Source organism: Notolabrus celidotus, chromosome 6 (genome assembly GCF_009762535.1).
Source record: "Notolabrus celidotus isolate fNotCel1 chromosome 6, fNotCel1.pri, whole genome shotgun sequence".
NCBI lineage: Eukaryota > Metazoa > Chordata > Actinopteri > Labriformes > Labridae > Notolabrus > Notolabrus celidotus.
This window is the reverse complement of record NC_048277.1, coordinates 1,508,227-1,520,477: the sequence shown is the minus strand read 5'-3', so window position 1 is coordinate 1,520,477 and position 12,251 is coordinate 1,508,227. Positions and strand designations below refer to the sequence as shown.

The window sequence follows — 12,251 nt, the reverse complement described above, 5'->3', positions numbered from 1 at the left end:
AAGGGAGGGGGAGTAGGGACCGATGATTTCCACGCTCAAGGAATCGCAGACTGCATCGCGGATTTGGCCAATAAAAACAGAATCTACTGTTAAACGCAGAATATCTCGTAAACTGACATAATGTGACTGAAATACTCTCATCATGAGGAGAAGGAACGTTTGTCTGGGGAAATGTTTCCCACTCATTCGGGGCTCACAAACACTCACCCGCCTCCACCCGAAATAAACAACATGTCGAAGCGGCCACCAGAAACAACTGAAATGGACTTGTGTATTCAGTCATTTCTTTTACTTGAAACATGTAAAATTTTAAGCCCTTTGTACTTATAGCACTTATTGGTACATTGTTAAGTTAACAACATTATGTTTTGACTTGAAAGACTGGGCAAAATTGTGCAATGATGTGTTGCATCAATAAATGTAAGGATTTTTATCATTTCATTAACAGACATTTTATTCACTGACACAAAAAGCACGTACACTACAGTGGGGCAAAAAGTATTTAGTCAGCCACTGATTTTGCAAGTTCTCCCACTTAGAAAGATGAGAGAGGTCTGTAATTTTCATCAGAGGTACACTTCAACTATGAGAGACAAAATGAGAACAAAAAATCCAGGAAATTATTTGTAAATGAAGGTGGAAAATAAGTATTTGGTCAATAACAAACAAGCAGTATTTCTGTCTCTCACAGACCTGTAACTTCTTCTTTAAGAAGCTCTTCTGTCCTCCACTCGTTACCTGTATTAATGGAACCTGTTTGAACTGGTTATCTGTATAAAAGACACCTGTCCACAGCCTCAAACAGTCACACTCCAAACTCAACCATGGCCAAGACCAAAGAGCTGTCCAAGGACACCAGGAAGAAAATTGTGGACCTGCACCAGGCTGGGAAGAGTGAATCTACAATAGGCAAGCAGGTTGGTGTGAATAAATCAACTGTGGGAGCAATTGTAAGAAAATGGAAGACATACAAGACCATTGATAATCTCCCTCCATCTGGGGCCCCACGCAAGATCTCATCCCGTGGGGTCAAAATGATCATGAGAACGGTGAGCAAAAATCCCAGAACTACACGGAGGGACCTGATGAATGACCTGCAGAGAGCTGGGACCAAAGTAACAAAGGCTACCATCAGTAACACACTACGCCGAGAGGGACTCAAATCCTGCAGCGTCAGGCGTGTCCCCCTGCTTAAGCCAGTTCATGTCCAGGCCCGTCTGAAGTTTGCCAGAGAGCATATGGATGATCCAGAAGAGGACTGGGAGAATATCATGTGGTCAGATGGAACCAAAATAGAACTTTTTGGTAAAAACTCAACTCGTCGTGTTTGGAGGAAGAAGACTGCTGAGTTGCATCCCAAGAACACCATACCTACTGTGAAGCATGGGGGTGGAAACCTCATGCTTTTGGGCTGTTTTTCTGCAAAGGGGACAGGACGACTGATCCGTGTTAAGGGAAGAATGAACGGGGCCATGTATCGTGAGATTTTAAACCAAAACCTCCTTCCATCAGTGAGAGCATTGAAGATGGAAATCCTACAATGTGATTTCCTGGATTTTTTTTCTCATTTTGTCTCTCATAGTTGAAGTGTACCTCTGATGAAAATTACAGACCTCTCTCATCTTTCTAAGTGGGAGAATTTGCAAAATCAGTGGCTGACTAAATACTTTTTTTGCCCCACTGTATATGGTGGTAAAATGAGTGTAAAGGGTAAAAAACAGAATTCTAAAATATTTAAATGGAAAAAAACAGAATGTTGAAGAAATTAAAATGGATTTCATAAGGCCCTATGGGAGGGCTCTTTTCGGTTGTGTCCTTTCAAAATCAAGCTAACTGCTGCGGCTTTCTCAGAATGTCCTACTCCAGCTTCAATATAAGCTTCAGCCACAGTTGCTCACTCACCCTGGTGCCTTCACATGCTTTGTTCTGGCTGAAGACCTTGTGCTGTGCCTTCTTGTCCAGTTTGGTCCAGAGGGCCTTGACCTTCCAGGTGGTGACTGCAGCTTTTAGAGAAGTGTAAAAGTTGGTGTAGTCCAGAGGATTCAGTTCCAGCTGTCTGCAGAGGATGCTGAAGGCCTGCAGAGTCCCTTTACAGGTCGACGCCTGGACAAAGTTTTCAAAGAGTGCGCTGGCTTGTGCCGTGCGCTCATCCTCTGTCTCACCCATCTTCTCTGATAGCAAGAAGTGTAAGACTCCCTCTCGTCTCCCCCTCCTGCTTCCCTTTCCTGTTCACTCCTTCCACGCCTCAGGACTGGACTTCTAATCTCTGCTGGGAGCCGCCATGTTGACTTTGTTCTGAAAGAAACAAAAAACAACAGAGTTTTAGAGATACAGCAACCCTGTCCATCAGTGGTCTGATGAAGGGAACACTGCAGGAGGTTTCATGTCAGCCCATCAACACATACTGCTATAAACTGAGGGGATCATTGTAGATGGAGGGGTTGAAATGACTGGCCTCAATGGTACAAAGTCATAAGAGGTGTGTGTATTTTGTCAGAATTTATGACACTATATTCTCACTGGATGTTCTTTCATGTGACTATGTCTGAATGTAAATGTACACTTTATGGCTGTACTTGTCTCAGATTTATTCATTTATTCATTGTTTTTAAGATTTTTACACCAATTATTTTTCTTATAGTCTGTTATGTGTTCTGTTATTAACAAAGACCCAACATCAAGACCGGATAAGATCCAGTCCCATCTTACAGACAGGACTCAGTCTGATCTCATCTTAATCCACCATGAGCAGAGCACTTTGCAGCATTTAACAAGTTACAGTGGCAAGGACAAACTTCCTTTAACAGGCAGAAACCTCCAGCAGGACCAGACTCATGTTAGACACACATCTGCTGAGACCGTGTTGGAGAGAGGGATAGAGGGAGATGAAGAGAGAGAGAGATGATAGTGGGGAGACGGATAGTAGTAGTTGTAGAAGCTGGAGTCTGGCACGCCACAGCAGCAGGCCGTGCTAATGGTCACTCTGTAACTGTGTTGTGTTTGGATACATCCTTAAAGTGTCTCTGTGAGAAGAGCGCTGATACTTTTGGAAACTAGTTGAGATAATGTTTGTTGTGATTTGTCTCTATACAAATAAAGATTGATTGATTGATAACGAAATTTCCTCTGGACAGGCTCGTTTGAGTCAGAACGTAAAACTGGGAGGAAATGAGAGAAATTAAAGTGTGGAAAGAAAACAAATTGGACAGGAGACTTTTTGACTAAACTTGTGCATTCAGACCAAGAGGCAACCTCCGGCCATGAGAATTGAAGCCAATGCGGAAGTGTTAAAACTGCAGTTCATCGAGGATCCTCTTGAGGCTGGCTCCGAAAGTACCAGAAACCACATACACACCGAAAAGAGACGATCTTTACAGCAGAAATAAACAGGTTTACAGCCTGGTTCAAAAAACAAGTGTAGTCTGGATAGCATTTCTAGATTGGCACACACTGTATGGGGGGGGGGGGGGGGGGGGGGGTTCATAACGCTGCAATTTCAAAGATATTAAGATTATGAGTCTTCCAATTAGAGGTACAGCTGACTTGATTGACAGGCGGGAACACTGTAGCTGTTGGCTAGGAGGCTCAAAGCCCGCCTCTTTACGTCACACTTGCTCAACAGAAGTTATGTTGAGTTCAACATTTCCAATATGGCTGCCGCCGTCGATTGGCCTCAAAACAGCGCTTCAGAAACAGATGGGTGACATCACGGATACTACGTCCTTTATTTATACAGTCTATGGTTAAGACCTGTAATGTGAGGTCCCCTTCAGACCAATAAACCTCACACTGATGAAGCCAAATCTTCAAGAAATATTAAAACCCCATATTATTCAAATGAGTCACATATTGTCAAGCTGTTTGCTTACGTGTCTGTAGTTTCTAGCTGTTGGGTTGAGGACAAGACACAAATTGTGTTGACACACGTATGATTACACCTGCTACTGTTTTAACCCATAACATTTTATTTGACTTTATTTGTTTTATGTATTAAATTCAATTTATTTATTGTACTTATTATTATTATTATTTTATTCATTTTTAAATTCCATTTTAATGTTTTGATATCGAGTTGTATTCCCTCTAAATGTTACCATGGTTGGGGGTGGTGGGGGTATTTATTATCAGTATACGTCATCACTGTGAATTATAACTGTTGTATTGAAAAATTCATAAATAAACTTTGTTTAAAAAATAAAAATGACACATGTGCAGTCCAAGCACCTTGACAAACCTCATGACAACTGTACCTGTGTTATTATCTGGAGATCTAAAGCAGTGGTCCTCAAAGTGGGGGTCGGGACCCCTTGGGGGTCGTGAGACACTGATTAGGGGGTTGCAAGATGCCTTCCAAAAATCAATAAAAACTTAGAATTGTCTAAAATTGCCTCTTTTATTCTTTTGATGTAAAAACATACAAAATGTATAGCAAAATTTGAGATAGAACAATGAAAATATAATATATATAAAATAATATAAACATCATCAATGTTCTTCTTTACTCTGATGGCACATGACCCCAAAGGAAATGATCCTGCTGTAGCCTCATTGAAATTACAAAGGTATCTGTAGGTTTTTGGATAGGTTCTCTGAGCAACATTTAACCACATCAGGACAGTGGGGGTCTCCAGTCTCTGGCTCTGTTATTTTGGGGGTCACAGAATGAAAAGTTTGGGAACCCCTGATCTAAAGTATGGGGATACAAGCTCACTGATTGTACTATCGAATACCATAAAGAATTGTAACCATCAACACATGTAGAATTCATTTTCAACCTTTAAACACTTTATAAAGAAATTAAACTGTCAGCCAAAGTCTTACATGTATATTTGTCATCCCAGGGATTACAGTCTCTCATAGTTTCACTGATAAACTGACAAACTTAATACACACCACCAGAGGGCATGACTCTGGAGACAGAGATGTCCCTCATTAAGATGTTTTGCTAATAAACTAGCTACAAAGTTATCAATAACCTGAACTCTGCTAAACTAAGCTAAGGCTTCAGAATAAAACACTTTGTGATGGTAATCTTTGAAATCATGTAAATGAGTGCTCACATTCCAAACAGCAAAGAATGTTAGTGGCTCCTGAAAATAAACTGAAGAGGTCAGTGTGTTGGGCATTCAGCCAGAGTGTCTGTGACCTGCTGCAGGCTGTATGAGGCTCACAGGAACACACACTGCTTTTATGATTTACCTCTCTGTCAAGAAACACACTCCCTGCTAACAACAAGATAAGATAAGATATTACTTTATTGATATATCAACAAGCCTGCAGGGTTCAAATAGTCACCAATTAAGCTGCACATTTTTCTCTACAACAAAGTTATTTTCCTCCTCTAGCTCCACTGAATGCCTGATAGGATTAGGACCGAGTGCACACTTTGAGAGGTTCAGCCGAGCGGCCGTGTGGGGGAAGCTCTCACAGCCGTTTCACATGCAAACAGCAACCATTGGAAAGAGATGCCACAGTGAGGAAGTCTTCCCATCAGTAAATGAACCTGTGGTCACACTGGGGAAACGATATGTTGAACACTTCCTTTAAATTATTTAGTCTTAGATCCTCTGATATGGTCTCATCAATTAAAGGTACTCTGTACAGCTCAGGGTCAACTTTCCTAACTCCGACTGCGATCAGTGAAACCTGATTCTTCAAACTGATAGCTGAACTTCATTCATTAATCCAAATACATGAGGTCTGTGGGATGGTAGCTGCATGTTGAGCAAGAGACTCCAGTCGCCGTCTTCCCAGTAAGTCAAGCCAAACTTCTGAAAACACTCATTTCAGTAATTCAAGGTCAGGATGACTAAAAGTAAAACTCCCAGTGTTTTTCCCAAATAGACGAGACAAGCCAACTCCCACATACAGTCATGGCCAAAAGTTTTGAGAATGACACAACTATTAATTTTCACAAAGTCGGCTGTTTCAGTTTTTATAATGGCAATTTTCATATACTCCAGAATGTTATGAGGAGTGATCAGCTCAACTGCAATTAATTGCAAAGTCCCTCTTTGCCTTGAAAATGAACTTTATCACCAAAAACACATTTCCACTGCATTTCAGCCCTGCCACAAAAGGACCAGCTAACATCATTTCAATGACACACAGGTGTCACACACATTAACACAGGTGTGGGTGTTGATGAGGACAAGGCTGGCGATCAATCTGTCATGATTGAGTGACTGGACACTTTAAAAGGAAGATGGTGCATGACACCATTGTTCCTCATCTGTTAGCCATGGTTACCTGCAAGGAAACACGTGCAGCCATCATTGCATTGCACAAAAAGGGCCTAACAGGGAAGTTTATAGCAGCGAGTAAGATTGCACCTCAGTCAACCGTCTATCCAATTATCAAGAACTTCAAGGAGAGAGGTTCAATTGTTGCCAAACAGGCTCCAGGGCGCCCAAGAAAGTCCAGCAAGCGCCAGGACCGTCTCCTGAAGGTGTTACAGCTGCGGGATCGGGCCACCACCAGTGCAGAGCTTGCTCAGGAATGGCAGCAGGCAGGTGTGAGTGCATCTGCACGCATTGTGAGGCGAAGACTTTTGGAGGAAGGCCTGGTGTCAAGGAGGGCAGCAAAGAAGCCACTTCTCTCCAGTAAAAACATCAGGGACAGACTGATATTCTGCAGAAGGTACAGGGACTGGACTGCTGAGGACTGGGGTAAAGTCATTTTCTCTGATGAATCCCCTTTCTGATTGTTTGGGGCATCTGGAGGAAGGCTTGTTCGGAGAAGACGAGGTGAGCGCTACCATCAGTCCTGTCTCTTGCCAACAGTGAAGCATCCTGAGACCATTCATGTGTGGGGTTGCTTTTCGGTCAAGGGAGTGGGCTCTCTCACAATCTTGCCTAAAAACACAGCCATGAATAAAGAATGGTACCAGAACGTCCTCCGAGAGCAACTTCTCCCAACCATCCAAGGGCAGTTTGGTGATGAAGAATGCCTTTTCCAGCATGATGGAGCACCTTGCCATAAAGCAAAAGTCATAACAAAATGGCTCGGGGAACAAAACATTAAGATTTTGGGCCCTTGGCCAGGAAACTCCCCAGATCTTAATCCCATTGAGAACTTGTGGTCAATCCTCAAGAGGCAGGTGGACAATCAAAAACCCACAAATTCTGACAAACTCCAAGCATTGATTATGCAAGAATGGACTGCCATCAGTCAGGATTTGGTCCAGAAGTTGATGACAGCATGCCAGGGAGAATTGCAGAGGTCTTGAAAAAGAAGGGTCAACACTGCAAATATTGACTTATTGCATGAATTCTGTGTAATTCTCAATAAAAGCTTTTGATACTTATGAAATGCTTCAAATTGTATTTCATTATACCATAGAAACATCTGACAAAAACACCTAAAAACTGTGAAAATGTAATATTTGTGTCATTCTCAAAACTTTTGGCCATGACTGTACACTCTTTTGAGCTGATAGCATCTACGGTTTCATTCCAGCTCCACTTGCTGCATTTTCTGAAGAATAACTTCCTTTAACTTGCAGAAACCTCGAGCAGAGCCGGACCCATGTTGAACGGGAATCAGCTGGGTCCTGAATGTGTCTGGACAGCTCCAGTATTCTTACTCCTATACCCACAGCATGATTCTAAGAGGACATGGTTGTGATTCTTATACGCCCTCGTAATACCTACATGACTCCCATACAGCATGAACTGCCGTCTAAGACCAGTGTTGTTTTGTTACACACATGGATTGTGTAATAAATGGATGTAGTCTCTGTGACGTCACCCACTCTGTTTTGAAGCCGATCGTTGGCGGGTGCCATATTGGAAATCCTGAACTCAACCTAACTTCTGTGGAGCTAGTGTGAGGTCAAGAGGCGGGGCTTTAGCCTCCTCGCTAACAGCTACAGTGTTCCCGCCTGTCAGTCAAGTCAGCCACGCCCTTATTTGGGGAAAACTCGTAATTTTAATACCTTCACAAATACAGAGTTCTAAATAAATACACCCCGTACAGAGTGAGCCGATCAAGCGGCAATCTCCGGTCTCAAAATAGGAGGCCAATGTGGGAGTGCTAAAAACTGCAGTTCATCGAGGATCCACTAGAGGCTGGCTGCAGAAACACCAGAAACCACATACACACCAATTCAAAGAAGACGATCTTTACAGCAGAAATAAACATGTTTTTAAAGGCAAACTCAAGACCTACCTTTTTAGTCTTGCTTTTAACTAAGTTTTATTTTTATTCTTAACAGTTTTATCTATTTATTTATTTATTATCTAATGTAGTCACTTTTATTCTACTTTATTTATTTACTTATTTATTTATTTTGAGTCTCACATCTTATTTTCTTTTAATGGTTTAATATTTTAGTCTTTTATTATCTTAGAAATGTATTTTACTTTGGTGAGTTTAATTTCCTGTGTTGAGTTTTAACATCTTATTTTACCTCCAGTGTTTCCTCATTAAGATATCATGAGAGCGTTTCCTCAGTTCATTCAGCAAATTATTTAGATTTTTTTATTTATTTATTTTATTTTTATTGTTTTTATTACTATTGTTGCATATTGTGTTGTTAACCTTAGGATTGTGGGGTGGGTTTGGGGTCGGGCTGGGGCTGGGATCTTTTTCTTAATTGATTCTATTTGAAGTTGTTTTTATGTACAGCACTTTGTGTTACAATGTCATTGTATGAAAAGCGCTTTATAAATAAAGTCTGATTGATTGATTGATGTTTACAGTCTGGTTCAAAAGACGAGTGTAGTCTGGATAGCTCATTTCTCTATCAGCACACACTGTATGGGGGGTGATTTTTTCCATTATGAGGCACAGCTGACTTGATTGACAGGCAGGAACACTGTAGCTGTTGGCTAGGAGACTCAAAGCCCGCCTCTTTACGTCACACTTGCTCGACAGCAGTTATGTTGAGTTCAACATTTCCAATATGGCTGCCGCCGCCGATTGGCCTCAAACAGCGCTTCAGGAACAGATGGGTGACATCACGGATACTACGTCCATTATTTATAGTCTATGGTGCCGACAGAGAAATGAACTATTCAGACCTAAACCATGTTCTGAACCAGACTGTAAACATGTTTATTTCTGCTGTAAAGATCGTCTCTTTGAATGTGTGCGTTTGTGGTGTCTGGTGTTTCTGCAGCCAGCCTCAAGCGGACACTCGATGACGGATGAGTTTCCACGTACAGAACATCAGCACAGTTGTAACCTGATAGAAAGAATACCTTTAGCAGTAAACGCACACAATAGACACACACATGGCTGATGACTCATGGCGCTTTTTGTCTTGCACTATTTTCCCTCCTGAGGTTAAGGACAAAAATAAAGTGGCAAGTTTTAATCTATGTGCAGGAAGGAAAACTTCATCTGCCGCCAAGACGAGTGATTCTAATCTCACCAAGCACCAAACAACACACTTCTACTAAGCTAGCTGCCAGAGAGCCGGCGCTGCAAACACTGGTGACCCAGGAGCAGCTTACAATGCCAAGGAGGAGCTCCATCCAAACAGACAAGGCTTCACTTTAAATCACTGCCTGCTCCACAATCTGTCATCCAGGAAGGAATAAACACACTGATTGCAGGGTGTGTTGTTGAAGACATGCTTCACATATAAACTGCTCAGGCCGCTGCTTCCAGAGAACTAATTACCAAAATGCTGCTGAGACGAGATGCAGGGGACGTGAAGAGAGCAAGAAGACGCCATGATAAAGTTACGTTCCCAAGTAATTCAGTTACTTTTTAATAGTAACTAGTTATTATAACTATAAACTGGTGGTTGACCAATACACACACGCACACCAGGGCTCTGTACGGACACCATGGGTCACATAAGCGCACAGACAGACCTGAATACCTGAGAATGTACCCTGTATGCAAACAGTGTGTGCGTCAGGGCGAGGGAAGTGCTGGCCGGGTAAGGACAACACCTGGCTGGCCCTTTAGTTTGTTCCATATCACATATCTCATTACACACTCACACACACACTGCTAACCAAGGAACACACACTTTCCTTAAAGTCCTTGAGTGGCCCAAAGGGGGTCTCAGATCTCTGCTACCCAACAGTTTGGCAGCAGACAGACGCTTCTCAATTACTATTAACCCTGAGGCACACACTCACATACACACACACACACACACACACACACACACACACACACACACACACACACACACATATTTATAACTCTTAGACCTTTCATGCCATATCATTCTTTGCTCAGATTAAAATTTCCCACAGCTCAGGTCTTTGTTTCAAGGAATGCTGCGGCCTTCGAGCCGACACATTTCCAGTGTGTTTGAGTTATTATGGGATTTCTCAAAGTTCTGGTCTGCTCTCAGCCAGCACTAAACCAAATCTGTGTCACCAAATAATATAAGAGAGACGTGTAAAAGTGAAGAGAGCACAACCATAGCAAAATTAACCCTAACCCTGCCTCGTCTGTGCTTACAGTCCAGGACTCCGAGGGACAGAGTGAGGATATTCAAGGAGTTTGTCTTGGAACCACCTCCTGATATCAGCTCAGAGACATCTGTCCTACTTCAATGTCTCTGATGAGCAGATATGACACACTAATGAGAGAAAACACTCTGATCTAAACAAAGCTGCAGATGGGAGAGATCCCATCATGTAAATGCTGCTCTATATATAACCACATCTGGTCGGGGGCCTTCTGGGAGTCTTGGAGCAGGAAGTGGTTAACTCTGTGTCCTTTCTTTCTAATTTGTGTGTCTGTGTGTGTTGGAGGGAGGATGCAGGGGTTTCCAGTATCAGCAGATCAGTGTGCATTTCTAGGTTTGCTCTGAACTGAGTGGATCTGAAACACATGTAGATGTTTGTCTATTGTAAAATTACCTGGCTCTCTTACTGATCTTCAGGCTGTGTATGATGCTTGATTCTGATTGGTCAAAACCCCTTGACGACGGTTATTAACTTTCACTAACATGGGCAACACCAGAGACAAACTGATCACACGTCATGTCACATCATCCACAGAAAAGAGTTCAGACACATTTAGCTTCTGCTTGTTGACACCACAGACCGTAAGGTGTTTTTTGAACCAGGCAGTAAACATGTTTATTTCTGCTGTAAAGATCGTCTTCTTTGAATGGGTGTGTATGTAGTTTCTGGTGCTTCTGCAGCCAGCCTCTAGTGGACACTCCATGAACTGCAGTTTATAACACTTCCGCATGGGCTTCATATTTTGAGACTGGAGGTTGCCGCTTGCTCTAAACTCATGTTTCATAACAAAGATTCTAAATGAGCGATTCATTCAACTGTTAAAGAGAGCCGGGTCACATTTTCTGTTAAAAAATACTGACCACAGATGTGCAGGACGAGATCAGGATAGACTGTTTTGACCACTGGGGGCGCCAAAATCAACAGAAAACAAAGTTCCTTATGGTGCGTTCACACCAAACGCGAATACAATTATTCGCACGAATGGATTACATATAAAGTCAATGCAGAGACGCCACAAGACGCGAGTAGTGGTCTGGCAGCACGTAACGCGCAAATTGCATTGACTTGAATGGCACGATTAACGCAGATGATGCAAACCATTCGCTCGGATAGCATGCATTCACGCGTACAGCGCAATTTCATTTGCGCGAATGAAGCAAATTCCTTTGCGCGAACGTTTCGCAATAGTTGAAATATCTGAACTCCAGCAAATGTATCGCGGCGCGATAGCCAATCAGCATGCAGATCACCCCGTGAAGTGTGTTGTGTGACGTCTGGACCAGTGGAGATTCATTCATCTGGAATATATGGGACACTTGGATTCTATCTCTGAGCAGCTTCCCTGAACCCTGTGACTCTACCTGTTTTTATGGGATCAGGAATAAACAGGAGCTCACTGTGAGGACAGAGAGGGAGGAGGATTATCTGCTGAGTGGTGAAAAACTTTGTCTGTCAGCTATCAGTTGTAATAGGAACTTAGCTCTGCCCTTCCTGATTTTAATAAGTGGGGATGTGAGTGAGGAGATCTGATGGGTTAATGACATGAAACTGGAAACAGAGCTCACTGACAGAAAGCTGTCTTTAATGAACTGATGAAAAACCATCAGAGACAGAGGTGATCCAAATATTTCAACATAGATTATATATCCTGACACATCGTGCAGAACAAGTCTTTATTAAGACTCTCTGATAGAAGTCACAGGATTCTGTAGAATCAGCTTATCACTCCAATAACAGAGCTCTAGTTGTGTGAAGTCGATGGCCTGTGCATGAGTGCGTGAGTGGGTGAGTGGGTGCGTGCATGCGTGATTG

General features: G+C 42.4%; 1 protein-coding gene across 4 annotated transcripts in view; it reads right to left on the bottom strand.

Moving 5' to 3' along the window:
- mical2b (microtubule associated monooxygenase, calponin and LIM domain containing 2b) overlaps window positions 1-12,251 on the bottom strand; it is a 108,568-nt gene that overhangs the window by 74,941 nt on the left and 21,376 nt on the right. For all 4 annotated transcript variants that reach the window (XM_034685346.1, XM_034685343.1, XM_034685344.1 and 1 more), the window contains exon 2: window positions 1,903-2,295. In XM_034685346.1, coding sequence (XP_034541237.1) covers window positions 1,903-2,166 — 264 coding nt within the window. In that variant the 5' untranslated portion in view covers window positions 2,167-2,295. The remainder of the gene's footprint in view (window positions 1-1,902; window positions 2,296-12,251) is intronic.